Source organism: Microtus pennsylvanicus, chromosome 14, assembly GCF_037038515.1.
Source record: "Microtus pennsylvanicus isolate mMicPen1 chromosome 14, mMicPen1.hap1, whole genome shotgun sequence".
NCBI classification, from domain to species: Eukaryota; Metazoa; Chordata; class Mammalia; order Rodentia; family Cricetidae; genus Microtus; species Microtus pennsylvanicus.
In genome coordinates, this window is record NC_134592.1 from 36361675 (window position 1) to 36381243 (window position 19569).

Here is a 19569-nt window from a genome sequence, read left to right on the forward strand (position 1 = left end):
TTTACTAATTACATAATCAAAGAAGCGGGGAGGAAAGGCAACAGGAACCAAAACATCAGAGTAAACAAGAACTAGACGAGTATTAAAAATAAAGAAAGAAATCAAGCAAGGTAGCACACACCTTTAATCCTAGCGACAAGAAATCGGAGGCAGGCAGGTCTCCGCATTCAAGGCCAGTCTCATCAACACAGGCAGGTCCAAGCCAGCCAGAGATACAAAAAGAAAGCAAAGAAGTAAGAAAGAAAACCAAATGCCTCAATTCAATGGGCACTCATTAAGTACCTTGTACATGTGTTAATAGAAAAAAATAATAAAACAATCACTGCCAGTTGACATTATTATGCAGTGAAGAGGATACACACTAATCACACAAATAATAAAACTAATGGTGACAAGTGCCACATAGAAGATCCATGACGTTTGTTTCTCCAGGAGTACACGGCAATTCTGAATGTCTTTAGTTTAACATAATAAAATATGCTCAACCCAGGCGGTGGTAGTGCACACCTTTAATCCTAGCTCTAGGGAGGCAGAGGCAGGCGAATCTCTGTGAGTTCGAGCCCATCTTGGTTTACAAGAGCTAGTTCCAGAACAGCTAGAGCTGTTACACAGAGAAAAATCAAAATAAATAAGTAAATAAATAAGTGATGAAATAAAATGTGCTCAAATATATACAACAAAAAGAAAATTTGTCTACCCCAAAATGAAATAGGCTAAATAACTCTCCTGAAAGAGGTATTATATCAACTTAGGAGGGATCAATAAAGATAAAGTAGGTTTAAATAACCTTCAAAATATTTATTATTATTACTTCTTTTTATGTTTATGGGTGTTTTGCCTGCATACAAGGCTAAGCACCATGTGTGTAGTACCCATGGAGGCCAGAAGAGGGTGTTGGATCCTGTGGAAATGATTGTGAGTGGCATTTGGATACTGAGAATTGAACTCAAAACCTCTGGAAGAACAGCCAATGCTCTTAACTGCTGGGCCATCTCTCCAGCCCTTGGAAATAACTTTTAAATAGCATGATTAATTTAATGAACATATACAGAAGAAACCCATAATTAGAGAACAATTATTCTATCCAAGCACACATGAACAATTATGGGTTGCATGATTTTCTTTCACTATCTGTCTGAAATTACTTTTAAACTTATACAACAACTAACAGTAACAAGAGAATATCAGAAACCATTTAAATTCATTTCCCACACCTACTAAGTTAACATTTTCCCATTTGTTTATCATTTTATTGCCCTCTCCCAAGTCTTCATATTTATGTGTAAGATACCTATTACAACTATCTGAGTCAGTGTATACATCAGTTATTCCCTAAATATTTTAGTGTGTACTTCCTAATAAAGATATTCTCTTATATAATCATAGTGCAATTAATAACAGGTTCAGTAACCTAACACACTCATCTCGCTAATTTCTGTCACTTGATTCAGTGAGACTCAGCATCATTTTTAATGATGAAATATGAGAAGCATAATCCCTTTAAAGCCAGCAAGGGGGACGCCCACTACAGTAATTATTTTAGTTAATATATTTATTGTTACTGTGTCTGTGCATACATGTAGAGGAGGTACAGAGAACACTTCCTTAGAGATGGTTTTCTCATCCCTCTCTATGTGGGTTCCTGAGATCACACTTTGAACACCAGGCTGGATAGCAAGCTTCTTTACCCACTGAGTCACATCATTGACCCCAATTTAATGTTAATCAACTTTATTAACAATTCAATTAAAACTTAAAGATGTGAGCCAGGCAATGGTGGCATGCCTTTAATCCCAGCACTTGGGAGGCAGAGACAGGCAGATCTCTGTGGGTTCGAGGCCAGCCTGGTCTACAAGAGCTAGTTCCAGGAAGTCAAGGCTGTTACACAGAGAAACCTGGTCTTGAAAAACCAAAAAAAAAAAAAAAATGTTAAAGATGTGGAGCTGAAGGGATGGCTCAATAGAGAAGAGCACTCGCTGCTCTTGCAGGATCTGAGTCCAGTTCCCAATTCCCAGTACCCACACAGTGGCTCCCAGCTATCTGTAACTCTAGTTCCAGAGAATCCAACTCCCTCTTCTGGCCTCTGCAGGCAACAGGCATATAAGTTTTAAAAACATAGTAAAAGATGATTCTTAGAAAATAAAGAAGCTGGGTATGGTGGTGTACACCTGTAATCACAGTACTTAGGAAGCAAGATGATCACAAGTTCAAAGCCAGCCTGAGCTATACAGCCAGACCCTACATTAAAAGAGACAAACAGACAAAAAGATTAACACACTGAAGAAATATATAACAAAACCACAGAGGAATAACCCATACATTCATGAGGGGAACTAAAGTAAAACAGAAACAGGCATTGGTGCAAGCTGACATAGATGTATGGCAGACTGTGTACTTAGCACAAGTGAGGGCCTGGGTTCAAAACCTAGCATCAGAAAAAAAAATGCTAAGTGTTGGTTAGAGTGTATTGAAAAATACACTGTGCATTCCAGGGAGGATGCAGGATGCTACCATCACTTTGGAAACCAGTCTGGCGGATTCCTAAAGAGCCATGTATATTACATGATCCTATCTTTCCATTCACTCCTAGGTGAATATTTACTAACAAAAATCTATTTCACACACACATACCCATAAATGTTACATTATTTATGATAGATGAAAACTGGAAACTACCCAATACCTATCAACTAACGAAGAGTACACACACACACACAAAAATCTGTGCAGTGAAATATTCATGATTAAAAAGAACAAATTCCTTATATGTACTATAACATTTAGTTACCTTAAAAATGCCATGTGGAAGAAACTAAACAGAAATGACTATGAACTACATGAGTCCATTTATGTGAAACACTTACAAGAAGCAAATCATAGAGAATAAAAACGGATCGGTATTTGCCTGGCTTAGGATGGAAGCAAGAATCTGCTGCAAGTGAAACCAAGAGGATGCAAGCTTCCCGACCGTGACTGCAGTGGTGATTGTATGGCTAGATGTGTACGATGCATGGATTCTGGCTGTTTAAATTACACCTGCAAAAGTTGATCTTTAAGTGTCCAAATAACATCTAAAAGATCATTAGCAGTTAGGAAAAATAAAACTAAGACCCTAGGATGGACAGGGAGAATTTCTGCGCTTGAATGGTGGGAGTATGAGCCAGCACAGCACTGTGGAGGACCACTGGTTCTGACTGTGTGAGGTTATCCATGTGCACGCCCTGCAACTACCTAACACTCCAGGGCAGACACTCGGGCCAGTGGCCACACAGAAAATCCTTCGGGCTTTGCATACCATATGGTCTCTGCCACAACTAATTAAACTCTGCCCTTATGTCACAAGACAACCACACACAAAATGTAAACAAATGAGCTTGGCCATAAAACTTTATTTACACAAACAGGCAGTGAGCTGAATTTAACTCCTGGGCGGTGGTTCTACAATCCCTACCCCAGATAAAAACTTCCCTATGTTATCCAGCAGCTGTGTATAAAAATTTTCACAGGATGGGGCTGGAGAAATGGCTCAGAGGTTAAGAGTACTGACTGCTCTTCCAGAGGTCCTGAGTTCAATTCCCAGCAACCACATGGTGGCTTACAGCCATCTATAATGAGACCTGGCACCCCCTTCTGGCTTGCAGGCACACGTGGAAGGAATGCTATACACATAATATAATAAATAAATAAATAAATAAACAAAATTTTCACAGGACTTATTCATATCAGCAGCAAATGAGAAACAACCCAAATGTTCACTAATAACAAAAGGAGTAAACTGTGACATGTTTTCAAAACGAAATATAATATAGCAATAAAAATTATGGTCTCGCTACCTGAAGCAACATGAAAAAAAAAACCTTAGAAATAACATTAAGTGAGAAAAGCAATTTGTGAAGGAGATATGAGATATGAATCTTAATCACAAATATATGGATTTTAAAGTTTAAAAATAAGCAAAACAAAAACTGTATAACTAAAGGAACCCCCAGAGAATGGTAAAAACCTGGGATGCAGGTAAGCTATTTTAACTGAAAGGGCCCAAAAGATTTTTAAAATGATCTAATGAGGGCAGAAAGTAAAAAAAATTGTTACTAATCAGCATTATAAGTCAGCTAGATGGACCATAAAAAAGTGAAGGCTTATAACTTCACTTGAATTCAAACAGAATTAATTAGTGAAGTGAATGAAAGTGACAACATGGAGAAATCACTACAATATTTGAAGATGAAACACATACATCTGCTAATTGTCTTCACATTCATTTTTTTTCTATACGTAAACGCATAACTCCATCAGTCCTATAGTCCTTAACTGCCCCGGTCCAGCCTCACCTCAAAATGACTGTGCAAAGTGCAATTTTGGCACCATCTGGTGGCGACATATGCAACAACAAGCCCTTCAATTAGGTTATTCATCAACTATTTCATAGGCACCTACTAGTCACAGCAGTATTTAAACCTCTCTAGGAATATAGAAAATAAAATATTCCATAAAGCAAGATTCCTATCTTTAAGAAAAACATTACAATTAAATTATGATTATGAGAACTATAAGAAAACACTGGGGATGTAGCTCAGTGAACCAGATATTGTATAATATGCTTGAGGCCCTGTGTTTGATACCCAGAAACACATACATGCACGCACGCACACACACACACACACACAATGTGTCTGCTCTTAGAAGTTTGCTTCTAAAAATTTCGGGCAAGTTCTCAGGAGTTACTGATAAGCAGCCTATGGGTGCCACATCCATACACACCCATACACACCAATGCAACTTTCAAGGAAAAGAGACACAATGACCCTGAAGTGCCCTCTGCTTCTTGAAACTTCATTCAATAGGCAGAGCCTAAATTTTTTTTCCCTGACCCTGAGCTGGGCTTACAGTTCTCACAATGAAGAGAACCTGTCATGAGCAGTGGTGAAATCACCTAGAACAACACCATTTCCAGCTTGCTGTCTTGTATTACTCACCCTGAGTGAAGTCAGCCAGCATGTCAAGAGAAGATAAGACAGACTATGAAGACCCCACTTAGGGAAGAATTAAAAAAAAAAAAAAAACCAGCACCAGCCTGCCAGTGATGCCCCTAGGAGTGCGCTCCTCTGGGCATCTTGAGCTGTGGCTGACTGCTGGCACTGCCAGCATCACTAAGCTCTGACACTCCCAAAGGCACTGTTTTTTTTGTTGTTGTTGTTGTTGTTGTTGTTTTTGGATTTTTCGAGACAGGGTTTCTCCATAGCTTGCTTTTTGGTTCCTGTCCTGGAACTAGCTCTTGTAGACCAGGCTAGCCTCGAACTCACAGAGATCCGCCTGCCTCTGCCTCCCGAGTGCTGGGATTAAAGGCGTGCGCCACCACCACCCGGTTCCAAAGGCACTGTTAATGGTTACTTCATGCCACTTAACTTGAACATAATTCATTATGCAACATAAAATAATACATTAAGTTATTGCTTCCTAGAATCAAAAGCTATCAATAGCAGGAAACAAAAATAGCTCACTATAGTTTAATATATCATTTGCTAAAATATTATCAAAATTGGCTCGTACTATAAATCTGCTAAGTAGTAATCCTTTTTTTTTTTGCTTTTTTGAGACAGGGTTTCTCTGTGGTTTTGGAGCCTGTCCTGGAACTAGCTCTTGTAGACCAGGCCGGTCTCAAACTCACAGAGATCCGCCTGCCTCTGCCTCCCAAGTGCTGGGATTAAAGGCGTGCGCCACCACCGCCAGGCTATAGTAATCCTTTTTTAAATTCCTTCAAATTGTTTCCTAATACTACTTCACAATATTGTGGTTGCATGCGTGCATGTGTTTTCACACGTGCGTGTGCATGTGCAGGAGTGTGAGCATGTGATCAACACTTGACGTCTTCCTCTATTCCTCTCCATCCTGTGCTCTGAGACAGACTCGGTTCCTCTCCACTGCACTGGCGTCACAGACATACACCACTACCTGGCTCTTACACGGGTGCTGTTGATCCAGACAAGGACTCTGCCCACCCAGCCGCCTCCTCAGACCCCAGTACTCATCACTTTCTACAGCAATTCAAAGAAACCAAAACCGGGACACATCTAGTTCGTCAGCAACGATTTGTTTAATGCCTCTGCTTAGAAAACAACTATACTGATACTGCCTAGAACACTACACCAGCAAAGTACTTAGGACTTAATTCACATTCGTTTGCATGGGGTAATTTATGTTTGTTTTTTTTAACTAAACATTCCTCCTGGTGCTGACACTTATTGAAGAAGGTATGGGTTCCGTTACCTCTGTGAGAGATCCACAAGCCACACCACCATGCAGGGCTTCATCCAAAGCAGAAAGGGTAGTAGATAGGAACGCTGGGGAGGGACCAGCAGACCTCCGCATCTTTATCTCATAAGCCTACAAAAGAAAATCATTAAGTTCCTTTCAGCTATTACAAACCAACTCTGTAACCATAATTCAGCTTTTCTTCCTCTATTATTCATTTGACTAGTGAATATTTACCCAGTGCCAATGACCATGTGAAATTATAAGGATGGACTATAACAAACAGCTACCATACTCACAGGCTTATTGCAAAACAAGGACTATGGGATTCAAACACCAGGTGACAACATTGTTAACTTACAAACATATTAGACTTACAAACTAGTTATACCTAACCTAGACATGGTGGTCTAGAGGGCTTCACTGAAGAGCTGGGGATCTGTGCAAGACTCTGAATCCCCTGTTAGGTGAGAAAAGGAATGTGAACATTCCTGCCAAAGAGGCAAGAATGCACACAGAAAGACCAAGAAGTGGGAAAGAAGCAGAAGCTAATGGAAACTGCAAACCATAATAATTAAACAGATTCACTTAGGATGGCTGGAAGACAGACTGTGGCAGCAGGGCAGCTTGTGACAAGGCAGGAGAAGCATGCAGGAGAAGCAAGCAGGGGAAGCATGCTGGAAAAGCATGCAGGAGAAGCATGCAGGAGAAGCATGCAGGAGAAGCATGCAGGAGAAGCATGCAGGAGAAGCAAGCAGGGGAAGCAAGCAGGAGCTTCCCACCAGGAGCTCTGGGGCAGGCAACTTGCCATGGGATCATCTCAAACTCAGGTTGTTTGTGAAGTACAGCTTGAAGGAGGCTGGAGAGATGGGTGAGAAATGGCCCCTAAAAGATATCCACACCAAATCCTTTGGAGTTTGCCTGTGAATGTGACTATATTTGGAGAAAGGGTCTCTGCAGATGTGAATAACTTAAAGACCTTGTGATGAGGAGACAATCTGGATTATGTGTGTGGACCACAAATGCCAACAAAAGTACTCTTCTAAGACACAGGAAAAGGCAACTTCAATAGAAGACAATGACGTGAAGATGGAACAGAGGGAGAGTGGCCACAAGTCAAGGAATGCCAACATTCTTCAGCAACTGAAGAGGCGAGAAAGGGATTCTCCTCTGACACTCCAGAGAGGGTGCAGCTGTGCCTGAGCCAGACTGAGACAACTTTCTCTTCTTTCAATCCACCCACTTGTGGTAAATATAACAAACTATCATATTTTGTTTTATTTTTATTTTGCGTATATGGGTGTTTTGCCTGCATGTGTATCTGTCAACCACATGAATGCCTAGTGACTGAAGAGACCAGAAGAAGGTACTGGATCCCCTGGAACTGGAGTTTTAGTGTGAGTTGCTATGTGGGTACCAGGAATGAAACATGGGTCCTCTGGAAGAGCAGACAGTGTCCTTAGTTGCTGAGTCATTTCTCCAACCCCACAAATTATCATTTTGAGGAGATACTAAGGATGGCTTAGAACAGAGGTTCTCAACCTGTGGGTCACAAACCCTTTAAGACCATCAGGAAACACAGATATTAACATTAGAATTCGTAACAGTAGCAAAATTAGTTATGAAGTAGCAATGAAAATAATTTTTTGTAGGGTGGAAGGGTTTGTGAAGGGAGTGGGAGGGGACTGGGCGGAGGGTAGGAAGTGGGAATTTGGATTGGTTTTTGTTTTTTGTTTTTTTTGGATTTTCGAGACAGGGTTTCTCTGTAGCTTTTTTTTTTTTTTTTTTTTTTTGGTTCCTGTCCTGGAACTAGCTCTTGTAGACCAGGCTGGTCTTGAACTCACAGAGATCCACCTGCCTCTGCCTCCCAAGTGCTGGGATTAAAGGCATGCGCCACCACCACCCGGCTTGGATTGGTATTTTTTTAAAGTACTAAAAGAAAAAGAAAATAATTTTTATGGGGCTGGAGAGATGGACTCAGAGGTTGAGAGCACTGGCTGCTCTTCCAGAGGTCCTGAGTTCAATTCCCAGCAGTTGCTCACAACCATCTAATGAGATCCGGTGCCCTCTTCTAGTGTGCAGGCAGAATACTGTATACATAACAAATAAATCTTAAAAAAAACAAGTGATCAGTACTCTAGCCTCTGCCACAATGCCACACCAATAACCCATTACCCACTAATCCACAACACCGTAACAGATACTTTAGTAGACCCTGAATAAGTTCTTGCTTGTTTTTAATGTGCATTCAAGACCTATCTTCTTCAAATGCACTAACTCTCCCCTTTATGATTTACTATTTTTGGAATAATGTTCCCAAATCCTTAGCATGGTCTTCAAGACCCCATGCTGCCTCCTACTTCTTTCTGGCTGCATCTTTGCAGTAATTCACTGGGTTCCGCAGGCACAGCCCGCCTACCGCTGAACAAGTGCCCCTCTCAGCCTGTGCATTTGCTACAGCAAAGGCCAGACACTTCCCAGCCCTTCTCCAACCCCAGTGTCTTTGTCTGTCTCCCCTAGTCATCCTTCACATTTTAGGTAAGCACAGGAGGGAGCTGCCCTGACCCTCAGAGGGGGTAATGCCCCTCGTTGCTGAGTTACACGTACTGTTTGCATCTGAGGAGCACAGGCCTTGCTGACCATATACAAAAGCTCATGGACACCTCCATAACTCAGGCCAGTCACTTTCATAAGTTCCAGTGGGGAGAGATCTAAAAAGTCCTAAAAAGAAAAAAGGTACAAATAAATATGTAACATACATGTATAGCAAAGTCATAAGAATTAAAAAGTAATTTTTATCATGTGCTCTTTTAATTTAAAAGATATGCAAATATAAAGAAACTTTATATCACTGCTCATCCGAAACAGAAGTGAAATTTATTGCAGAAAGAAGATACGTGCCTCTTTTAGATTCTGTCATTGAGCTTCTAGGCCTTAACTCAGAGATGTAAGGCAGTCTTATTACACAGACCAGCTATTACACTATTACACACTATTACACAGTCCAGCTGGCGTGTCTCAGAAGATACACCAAGCAACATCATGAACAGCAACACCCAGTCCAGGTTTATGTCAGCACTGTGCTTGAGTTGGGTTCAAATATATGCCCAGAAAGAATCAGGTTAAAAAGTGATTGTCTTCTAGGCTAAAAGTTAACTCAGAAGCTGGGCAGTGGTAGCACACGCCTTTAATCCTAACACTCAGGAGGCAGAGGCAGGAAGATCTCTGTGAGTTCAAGGCAAGCCTGGTCTACAAAGAGCTAGTTCCAGGACAGACTCCAAAGCTACAGAAAAACCCTGTCTCAAAAAACCAAAAAAAAAAAAAAAAAAGTTAACTCAAAGAAAAGTATCAACTGAGAGAATGGGGATGTTTAATGTTTAATTCAGAATACAGAATAAAATGTTTAATTCATGCTTTTTAAACCATTTAAAATATAAACATGATTATTAAATGTATTAACAGAATAAACAAAGATATCCCTGAAATAAACAATCCACAAACATTATACGTTGTGAAAATATGTTTATTAAAGACAAAAATCCGGGCCGGGCGGTGGTGGCGCACGCCTTTAATCCCAGCACTCGGGAGGCAGAGGCAGGCGGATCCCTGTGAGTTCGAGGCCAGCCTGGTCTACAAGAGCTAGTTCCAGGACAGGAATCAAAAGCTACAGAGAAACCCTGTCTCGAAAATCAAAAAATAAAAAATAAAAAAAATAAAGACAAAAATCCGAAAATAAAACTCTGGCCCTAATCTGCCCTCCTAAGAGGGACTTTCTTCATTACTGTACTTAAAGATGTAGCATCTGAAAAAGAAAAGAAGAAGAAAAAAGCAACTTCTGTTGTATATTTTTATCCTAAAAATTTACTGCTGGACTGGAGTATAACTCAGTTGCAGATCATTTAAACCTGGGGTTCAATGTCCAACATTAGTAAATCATAATAATAACCCTAATTATTAATGTCTCTCCTAAGAGAAATCATCTTCACTGTAATCTCACTTAAGTCATATCTCTCAGGTAATAATAAAAAAAATTGTAAGTGGATTAAACTTCTCAGGAACCCCAAATAAATGGCACAGGCATACTTCCTTATGCTATGATCATTCTCATCTTAAAATAAAAAAAATATCATATTTCAGTAAATAAAATTCCACTAGAAATGCAACCTAAATCACTTATAAGAAGCAGCATTATTTTGCTTACTTTTGTACATCTAAGTTTTGGGGTTTTTTTTTAAATAATTAATTAATTAATTATTATGTATACAATGTTCTGTCTGTATGCCTGCAGGCCAGAAGAGGGCGCCAGACCTCATTACAGATGGTTGTGAGCCACCATGTGGTTGCTAGGAATTGAACTCAGGACCTTTGGAAGAGCAAGCAATGCTCTTAACCACTGAGCCATCTCTCCAGCCCCTGTACATCTAAGTTTTTACTTTTATTTTTGTCTAGGCATGTGGAGGCAAGAAGTCAACATTGGACGTCTCCTTTAGTCTCTCTTTAAGAACTGACCTCTGGGACAGATGTGGAGGTTACAATGTGGCTAGCTTGGCTACCTGGCAAGCCCCAGGGATCCTCTTGTCTCTGCCTCCCTAGAGCCAGTTGAGATGTGCCAGGCCCGGCTTGTTGTGACAGTGTTGGGCATCCGAGCTCAGGTCCTCACATTTACACGGCAAGGACTTTACTGACTCTACCACATTCCCAGCCCCTACAACCCTAAATCTTCATAACCCAAGTCTAACAGTAAAGGTTAACTTTAAATTAATTTGCATATAAAATGAATCTAAAAACACATAAAATATTTACCTGACAATTAACAATCTGATGTCTGCTCAAACGGTCACACAGCTCTTGTGAGAAACCCACTCGTCTTAGTTTCTTGCTGCTCATATTTCTAGATCTCCCAAAGAATCTTGAAAAACATCAGAAAGTAATAAAAATTATAGTGGACAGAGTAAATTGCTAATAAAAGTAGAAGAGACACTTACTTATTGAGCATGTCTACAGAGAAAGAAGGCAACCTCAGAAAACAGATTCCATACAATTCTTGGATATTACATGACTTTAACAGTACTTCATATTTACATTGTAGACTAGATTGCTTTTCGTTGCTGGGATAAAATGCTGACCAAAAGCAACTTGGGAAGAAAGGGTTTATTTGGCTTACAAATTACATTCTATTGTCAAGGGAAGCCAAGGCAGGAACTCCAGGCAAGAGCCTGAAGCAGAAACAGAAGCGGAGACCACAGAGCAATGCTGCTTCCTGGCTTGCTTCCCCTGCTCACTCACCAGGCATCCTAGGTCAGGAGTAGAACCACTCACAAGTACCCTACTTCTGAGCCCCCTCCATCAATTAACAATAAAGAAAATGTTCCCACAGATAATGCCCACAGGCCCCATCTGATGGAGGCAACGCCTCAAGTGAGGCTCCCTCTTCTCAGGAGTCAAGCTGACTACCAAGACTAGCCATCACTTACAACAATATTAAGACATTGAGCATTATTTACAAATTGTATTTGGTTATATAATCTTCAAGATGCATTTCCAAATAGCAACTCTACACTCAACTGTAACAATAACTACACATCTACTATACACCAGCCATGCTCCCAACTTTATATTTAATATTCTCAACAGATTATAATGAAAGTTATTTTTTAACTTATGAGAAAGCTACTCTGCAAATGTCACATATCCCGCTGTTATCAGAAAAAAAAAAATAAACAGTAGATTTAGAATTCCATCCAGGCAGTTTGACACTGAGACCAATCCTCTGAACCAGAGCCATTTTAGGAGAACACAAATCTTATTTAACCCTTGCGTTTTCTAAGAGTCAGAACAAATCTCAGTCAAATGAGACTTTACTAGTATAAGTGTTAGCAATAAACATATTCATTATTGTATTAGCTGCTTACTGTCCCATATAAAATTAAATTCTGTTCTTCTTGTACCTTGCTAAATGAGACTCATGCAATATTAGTCTTTGGGCAATTAGAACTGTTGTAATCTCTGTCATAATTCATGCAAAGAAATGGCTATGCATCTCACTGATATGGCAAAGTATCTTCCAGAAATAAAAGAATAGGAACTCATTATTCCATGGAATGAAGCAATAACAATCAAACTATACAGCAAAGAACAAATCTATAAACAAGAATTAAGGTATCTGCTACCACACCACTTAGTCCAATTCTGTTTAACACTTAAATTATCTGAATTACACGAAGCCCCCTGCTCTTTCTCTCCCTCCATCCCCATCTCCTACTTTCCTCTCTCCCCACAAAAACAAAACACATTCTTTATTTCTCTCAAGGGGAATTTGTTAGGGCTGATTTGTTTCTTTAGGAGAAAAGAGAACACTTGCCTGCTATTCTGTTACCTACTGCATTTCAGATAAGGTAGTGCTAGGCAATAACATCACTTAGTGAGTAAGGACAAGCCATCAAACAGCAAAAACAAAAACCATATAACCCAAAATTACAAAGACCTTGCAATAACCATTCTATTTAATAGTACCACTCCCATCACTTGCCCACACTACTGCTTATGACTTCGAGTTATTCTCTACTCGACCAAATATAATATAAATTCTCTAATTATAATATTCTCCATTTGTTTGTTTCTTTCACTCTGCTGGGCTCAAGGATGTAAAACTCATTTCCTCTGTTGTTCATACTTACAACTGAAAGATGGCGAGATATACACTCAAATAACTACAACTATGCAACAAGTATAGCTGTAGCTGCTGAAGAAACAGACGGGGAGAAGTCTCAAAATGGCCTAAAAAAAAAAAAGGATGAACGTCACAATCCTACTACAAGTAGCTTCCTTAAGTCGGTTTCATTGCTTAAAATGTTCTGTGGGACTATCAGACCATATGACCACTTCCAAACTTTTAGAATCACATTTTAAAAAGAAACCAACTTGAAAAGGGGGGGGGTCCTCATTTAGCTCTCCCTCAAATATCAGATTTCGCAGAGCACTGTCTTCCTCGTGTGTAAAATAAGGGCAATTCCAGTTTCTACTCGAGAGCTGCTGCATGAATGCTCAACGTAGGCAAGCATCACCGACAAACGTGGGATTCTTCCAGCGTGACCGTCCACAAGGTTAGGTTAAGTTGGGTTATGTTAGGTTCCTCAAGCACATATCTTCCATTTCCACACGCAAAGCCTTCGATAATCAGTCTCTTCCTTTCCACGACTACTACCACGCTTAGCACATATATCTTCCTTAATCTTATCTATACGATTTTATAGCTTATGTCTTTCTTTCTTTCTGCGCGCGCGTGTGTCTGTCTGTCTGTCTGTCTGTCTGTCTGTCTGTCTGTCTGTATGTATGTATGTATGTATGTGAGACAGAGGAGATGGCAACACAGACTCGGCTCAATAAAAACACTGAAGTAACAAAAGCAGCTGTTTTGGGGGGCTTGGGGGATTAATTTATTTATTGGGCCCTTAATACGCGACAGACACTAATTTTAAATGCTTCGGGTGTTTTTACTTCATCTTACACATAAGTCTACTCTGAGGAACTAAGCTGAGAAACGCGCAAACTAGCCAAGGATGGAGCACGAGTTCTAATCCAGAGCTCAGACTCCAGATTCCTCGCTCTTCAACATACGTGTGACAGTCCCTAAACTTGCCCAGAGCCCTAACTGCTCCGAAGAGGAGGGAGAGGCATCAAGAAGTAGAAAACCTCCTGCAGAACGCCCTAATAAAGCAGGGCAGCTTCCAAGCATCACCCACCCCAAAGAAAGTCTTGAAGCCCCTGGACCCAAGTTGGGGTTCCACGGACTAGCCCCACCCAGGACTCTCCGCCACCCCGGTATCAACATCCACAGGCCCGGAGAGAAAGTAAGAGATAAGCACACCCACTTGCCCACAACAGCCCCCCCTCAGAAAACTCCAGTACCAGGTCAGCAGCATCGAACTTTCAAACTTTCCCCCACCCTCACACAATTACCCGCGAAAAGCGCCCACTGCAACAACTGGAGAGCTGGTTGGTCGGTACTCTGGAAACTCACCCAATCAGAAGCAGGCAAAAGTTCGGGTTGGTCCCGCTGCATTCTGGGAATTGTAGTTCAAACTCGTAGCTGAGCGCCAAACTCGAGGGGAAGAACCTGTCAAAGCGAGTGTGAAGCAAGAAAAACCTTGCCTGGAAATTCTTTTCCCTAGTGAAACGCATTTTTAAGTTACTTCCTGGGCCAGAGAAGCGTCTTTTGGGGGTTGAGGAGTTAGAGAAAGTATGGGCTATCTGCCTATTCCAGTTTTGGAAAGAGAGCTTAGTGTTTGTTTTCCTTTGCACTTCCACCAAACTTGAATTGTGAAAATGAAGCTAACTAAAGGTTCTCAAACTAAAATATGTGTTGAAAAAAACAAGAGTGTAGTTGAAAATGAAATAAAGGAAATCGAGTAGGTTTAATTATAAAGCAGCTGCGGTAAGAAAAATAAAATTAAGAACTGGCTTGATTACTGAATTTGTGCAAAATTTGCTCACTCCTTGCTTTCGGTTGCGCAACTCCTCTGTGTCGACCTCGGTCCTCGGATTTACATATAGTTATGTATTGTTATATATATATATATATATATATATGAATGGATATATATTCCAAGTAGAATAATGATGCAGGAGGACCCAGGACTCCTGTGGACATCCCCAGCATCTGTCACTGGTTGGCACTGAGACAGTGGCGGGAGTGGAGCTGTGAAAGCTTTTTCTGACGTCAACTCCCCCGAAAAGCATAACTGTAAAGAAGAGCAACCATAATTGCGGAGGGTCCTCCAGCCCAGTAACTCGTGATTTTTAACTCTTCCGTAGCTTCACCCTAGCGATCAGGTGTCACATGACTCAAATAAATCTGGTACTTGATTTGCATCTTCCTTCTTCTAAGCCAATAAGAGTGGCGTTCTCATTCGTCATCCCAACCCCTTTCCACCACTCTTCGCAATGGGATCTGTCACCTGACTGGACTCAAACATGGCTGCCCTGGAAGCTAAAATGCATTTGACTCCCGGAGCAGGTGAGTGTAAAGCGCAGGGGAGACGGCAAGGGTGCTGTCTCCGACCCCGCTAGGGGGAGCATCCCTGTCCCCCAGCCTTCCGGCTCTCCCGTTCAGTCCCAGATTGATCTCCTGATCTTCAAATCCTCTGCCTTAACAGAAGGCTAAAACCAAAGGAGTTTAGTGCCATCCTAACCGAGACACCACCTCGAGATTTGTAATCCTATTAGCAAAATGTTCAGGAGCGAATGCGGAAGTAAATTTATGTGTCTGCGCCCCAGGCTAACACAAATATTAAGATTATTACATATGGGATCTGCGTTAGGAGATGGGATCCACCCCTTAGAGAAAGAGGCGGTTCTCGAAAGGAGATAGTAACAGGTCAAATTAAACCCAAAACAATAATTAGAAAAGTAAGTTCTGCCTTTTCTTTTCGGGCTGATAGCTGGTGGTTTATCTAAACAGTTTCGTTTCTTCTCATCTGGTCTTTTGTTTCTAGGAGGTACTCCTCGAATGAGAAAATTGAGAATGTATTCGGCGTAACACCTCTCTTTCTATCTCCCTGCACTCTGTGCTGGGAAAATGAGTTACCCGTTTGGAAAAGAGGAAACCGCTACCGAGGAGCAACTTTTTGAATTTTTCTGTGAGTGCCTGCGGAGGGGCGACTGGGAGTTGGCACAAGCATGTGTACCTCAGCTACACAAGGGACAAGGGGATATCCCCAAAAAGGTAGAAGACATCCTGCAGGCGCTGGTGCAGTGTCCCGTTCTGCTAAGGTAAGCGATCTTACTCTTTTCCAGGATCTCAGAGAGGAAGACACGTGGTTTAATATTTGGACTCTGGTCTTAATGCCCCCAATCAACTACTTTCTTTAAAGTTAGCAGAAATAGAGCACATTTCAATATTCTGATGCTTTATCTGTTTAATGTATTTTACATTTAATATACTCCACTGGCCTTGGATTACCCTCTGGAGCTGAGTTTAAGCCTGGCTACCAAAAGGTTCCTGAAATCGTTCCTTGTTTATTATCGATAAAAGATGGTGTAACTGCATCTTGTCACCAAAAGACCAACCTACCCTCTCCTCTTGTTCGTGAGATTAGTGGTGCTGTTGCTTTAACAAAGGACTGATTGTGCGTTAACTTAAAACTTCGCATTTTGAAATAATCGTAGATCCACAAAAAGTTGAAAAATAATAGAGTCCAGGGTACCCCTTTTACCAGCTCCCCGGTTGTGACATCAAAACCAGGAAACTGACCTTAGTGCAGGAGCTACAGTAAAGATCTTACTTGATTTTCACCATTTTTAACTCTATATTTGCTTTTTACTTGTAATTCTATGAGGTTTTACCCATGTGAGGGTTGACTTCACCCCACTGTAATAAAGATAAAGATGTCCTGCTTCACTGCACATGAATTCTCTCGTTCTTCCTATTATACAGTATATTTACACTGTGACCCCTTCTTGCCTCTTGGTCACTGAGGTTCTTCATCCTAGATCCAAGTTCCTAGCAGGGCTATGAACTAGTGTCATGTACTATTTTGTTCTATCTCTAACTGTTCTGTTGTAAGCCTGTGGATTTATTGGATTAGCACATAAAGACCAGAGAAACAAATCACTTTTATGGTGTTTTTCCCCCCTTAAATTTGGGTTTTGGGTTGGTACTGCCCAATCTACTGACTACAAAGTAAGGCTTATGAACTCCTATAACTATATAGTTAAAAATGAATTTCTATGTATTCCCTTTATTCTTTTGTCTTTGATTCACTTTTGGTATTCAAACGTACACTTAGGGGCTGGGTATGATAGTTTAACACATGTGTCTCAACTGAGGCAGGAGGATTGCTATAAGTTCAAAATCAGCCTAAATGGTACAGTATGAAACCCTGTCTCAAAACAGTGAGTGACAGAGTGTGTGTCTATGTATGTGTGTTTGTCTGTATACATACATATACATAGACATATACACATATATTTCAAATGAATGATGACTTTCTCTGGGAGTATTTCTAAAAATAAAATTAAGCCAGGTATGGTGAGGCTGTTTCTGTAGCTCCAGACACTCTGGAGCCCAGGAGTTCAAGCCTAGCGGTACTGCAGCTGGAAAGATACAATACAATTAGATAAGGTAGCCGGGCGGTGGTGGTGCACGCCTTTAATCCGAGCACTCGGGAGGCAGAGGCAGGCGGATCTCTGTGAGTTCGAGGCCAGCCTGGTCACAAGAGCTAGTTCCAGGACAGGCACCAAAAACTACAGAGAAACCCTGTCTCGAAAAAAAAAAAATTAGATAAGGTAGTACAGGCGTCAGTGGAAGCTGAAAGTTATGTGGTTCTATTTGGTTCAACTGTTACTCGCAATTGAGAATTTCTCATTAGGACTTGCTTGTTCAGATTTAAAATGAACTGAACTGAAATCTGATATATAAAGCTCGAATCACAAAAGAGAAAGGGTCAGTTGAAACTCCTGTTTTGCTAAATCTTTCTTTTCTTTTTCAGATGCGGGCCAGATCTCACCCCTCAAAGATTAGCCTGGCTCTGGCTTCTCATACTGGAAAAATGGGTGACCCAAGAAAAAGTACGTGGGCTTACATTTAATTTATTTTCCCTGAGACCAGGACTGAGAAGAACTTAGAAGTTAGGAGATTTTCCACCCGTCAGCTACTTCCCTTTTTTTGTGGTTGGTTGTAGTCTTTCTCAGGGTTGACTGTGGAAATGATTTGCTTGTTAATTTACCCTGGTACCTTAACATATAATATCATTAGGAGTGATACTAGTTTGTTAAATATCTCTAGAAGTCTTGCTCTTGAAGAGAACTTTGTAGAGTTCAGTGACTAAGCCAAGACGGGTGGGGTGTGGTGGTAAAGGCTGTAATCCCAGCTACTCAAGAAGCTGACACATTAAGATTGTTTGAGTCCAGGAGTTCAGTGCTGGCCTAGGCAACATAATGAGACTCTGTCTCACATGCACGCGTGCGCACACACACACACACACACACACACACACACACACACACACACACACAAAGCACACACACCACACAGAATCTTTGACTCAAGAGAAATGACTCCAGCAAAGCCAGAGATCTGACCACCTCAATCCTCGTTCATTTTCCACATCAACATTATATTAGCCTACGTGAGCTTCGAAGTAAAAAAATTCACTTTTAAAATATCCATCATTTTTTCTTACATTTATTGCTTTCGCTCATCAGAATTAATTTTTTGTTTAGTTCCAATTTTTGCATTTTTGTCCTTCCCATAACTGTGCCAAAAAAAATCCTGGCCTAAAGGTATCTTTTTTTTTTTTTTGTTACTGTGTTTCAAGACAGGATTTTTCTGTATAGCTCTGTGGTCCAGGCTAACCTCGATCGCCCAAAGATCCACCTACCTCTGTCTCCCTAGTGCTGGGATCAAAGGTGTGTGCCAGCACCACCAGACTTAAATGTATCTTTTAGGCAGACTTAGAGGGTTGTCTAGCAAAGAGAACTTGTAGAAAGACTAGCAGAAAGATCAAGTAAAAGAAGCAAAATTGTAAAATAATGAAACCGAGGAAAAATAAGAGTCAGCGCTAAAGAGAGAAAAAGACAACAAAAATGAGGTAAAGTAGAAAAGAAAGAAAGAAGATTCGCTAGCATCTCGGAAGGGAGGGGGACAGAGGGGCTTTGTTACTGAGTAAGGATCTCCCTATTACAAACACCAAGTCTATTGAACTAACTGACCTTTCCCCTTGAGGAGAAGAGGTCTGCTTGCTGACTTGTGACCTCATTGACTGCTTCTTCTCTGGAGGGTTGCTTAACAACGTCAGGTGGTGGATTTCACTTCCTCGGCTCCTCAGCCTAGATGGGGAATTGCTCTTGTTTTGGCCAATTCCAAACTTCATGCACTCCTTAAAGCTCCGGTGACCCACTGCGTCAAACGGTTGTAGTTGTGTTGTTTGGAGAACTATAAACTGTTTTTTTAAGGACTAGGACTTCAGGTGCACTTTGGAGTGCTACAGAGCTGGTTCTGCCTTGGTGCTCGGAAACACAGCTGTTTACTGCTGCGGGCTCCCGCTGCCTGCCAAGAGCTGCCGTTTCATTATGAGGCGAAGCAGTGGTGCTGTGTTTCTATCCTTCATTCACTTTTATCTTCTGTCTGTTTATCTTGCAGTGGTTTAGGCCTACATGTGTAAGCATGTGTCTAAAGGGTTAGCTACAGAGACGTTTGCTGATAAGCGAGAGGAAAGCTCGCAATAACCCTCATGTCCATAATGCACAGGCCTGGCTATTAAGTGAAAGCATATCTCTATGCAGTGCACGATGCCACTATTCAAAATTATGTGGCCA

General features: G+C 41.0%; 2 protein-coding genes across 8 annotated transcripts in view; one reads left to right on the forward strand and one right to left on the reverse strand.

The window, feature by feature from the left end:
- The window catches only part of Rad51b (RAD51 paralog B), a 500962-nt gene extending 486397 nt beyond the window's left edge, over positions 1–14565 (reverse strand). For 2 of the 5 annotated variants that reach the window (XM_075948147.1, XM_075948148.1), the window contains exons 1-5: positions 14212–14234; positions 12930–13029; positions 11056–11161; positions 8860–8973; positions 6268–6384 (exon numbers count right to left, since the gene is read on the reverse strand). In XM_075948147.1, the coding sequence (XP_075804262.1) occupies positions 6268–6384; positions 8860–8973; positions 11056–11139 (315 nt within the window). In that variant the 5' untranslated portion in view covers positions 11140–11161; positions 12930–13029; positions 14212–14234. The other 3 variants (XM_075948146.1, XM_075948144.1, XM_075948145.1) reach the window with 3 other exon arrangements.
- Positions 14566–15197: 632 nt separating this feature from the next.
- Positions 15198–19569, forward strand: part of Zfyve26 (zinc finger FYVE-type containing 26) — a 62320-nt gene continuing 57948 nt past the window's right edge. For all 3 annotated transcript variants that reach the window (XM_075947241.1, XM_075947242.1, XM_075947243.1), the window contains exons 1-3: positions 15198–15268; positions 15747–16023; positions 17742–17820. In XM_075947241.1, the coding sequence (XP_075803356.1) occupies positions 15830–16023; positions 17742–17820 (273 nt within the window). In that variant the 5' untranslated portion in view covers positions 15198–15268; positions 15747–15829. The remainder of the gene's footprint in view (positions 15269–15746; positions 16024–17741; positions 17821–19569) is intronic.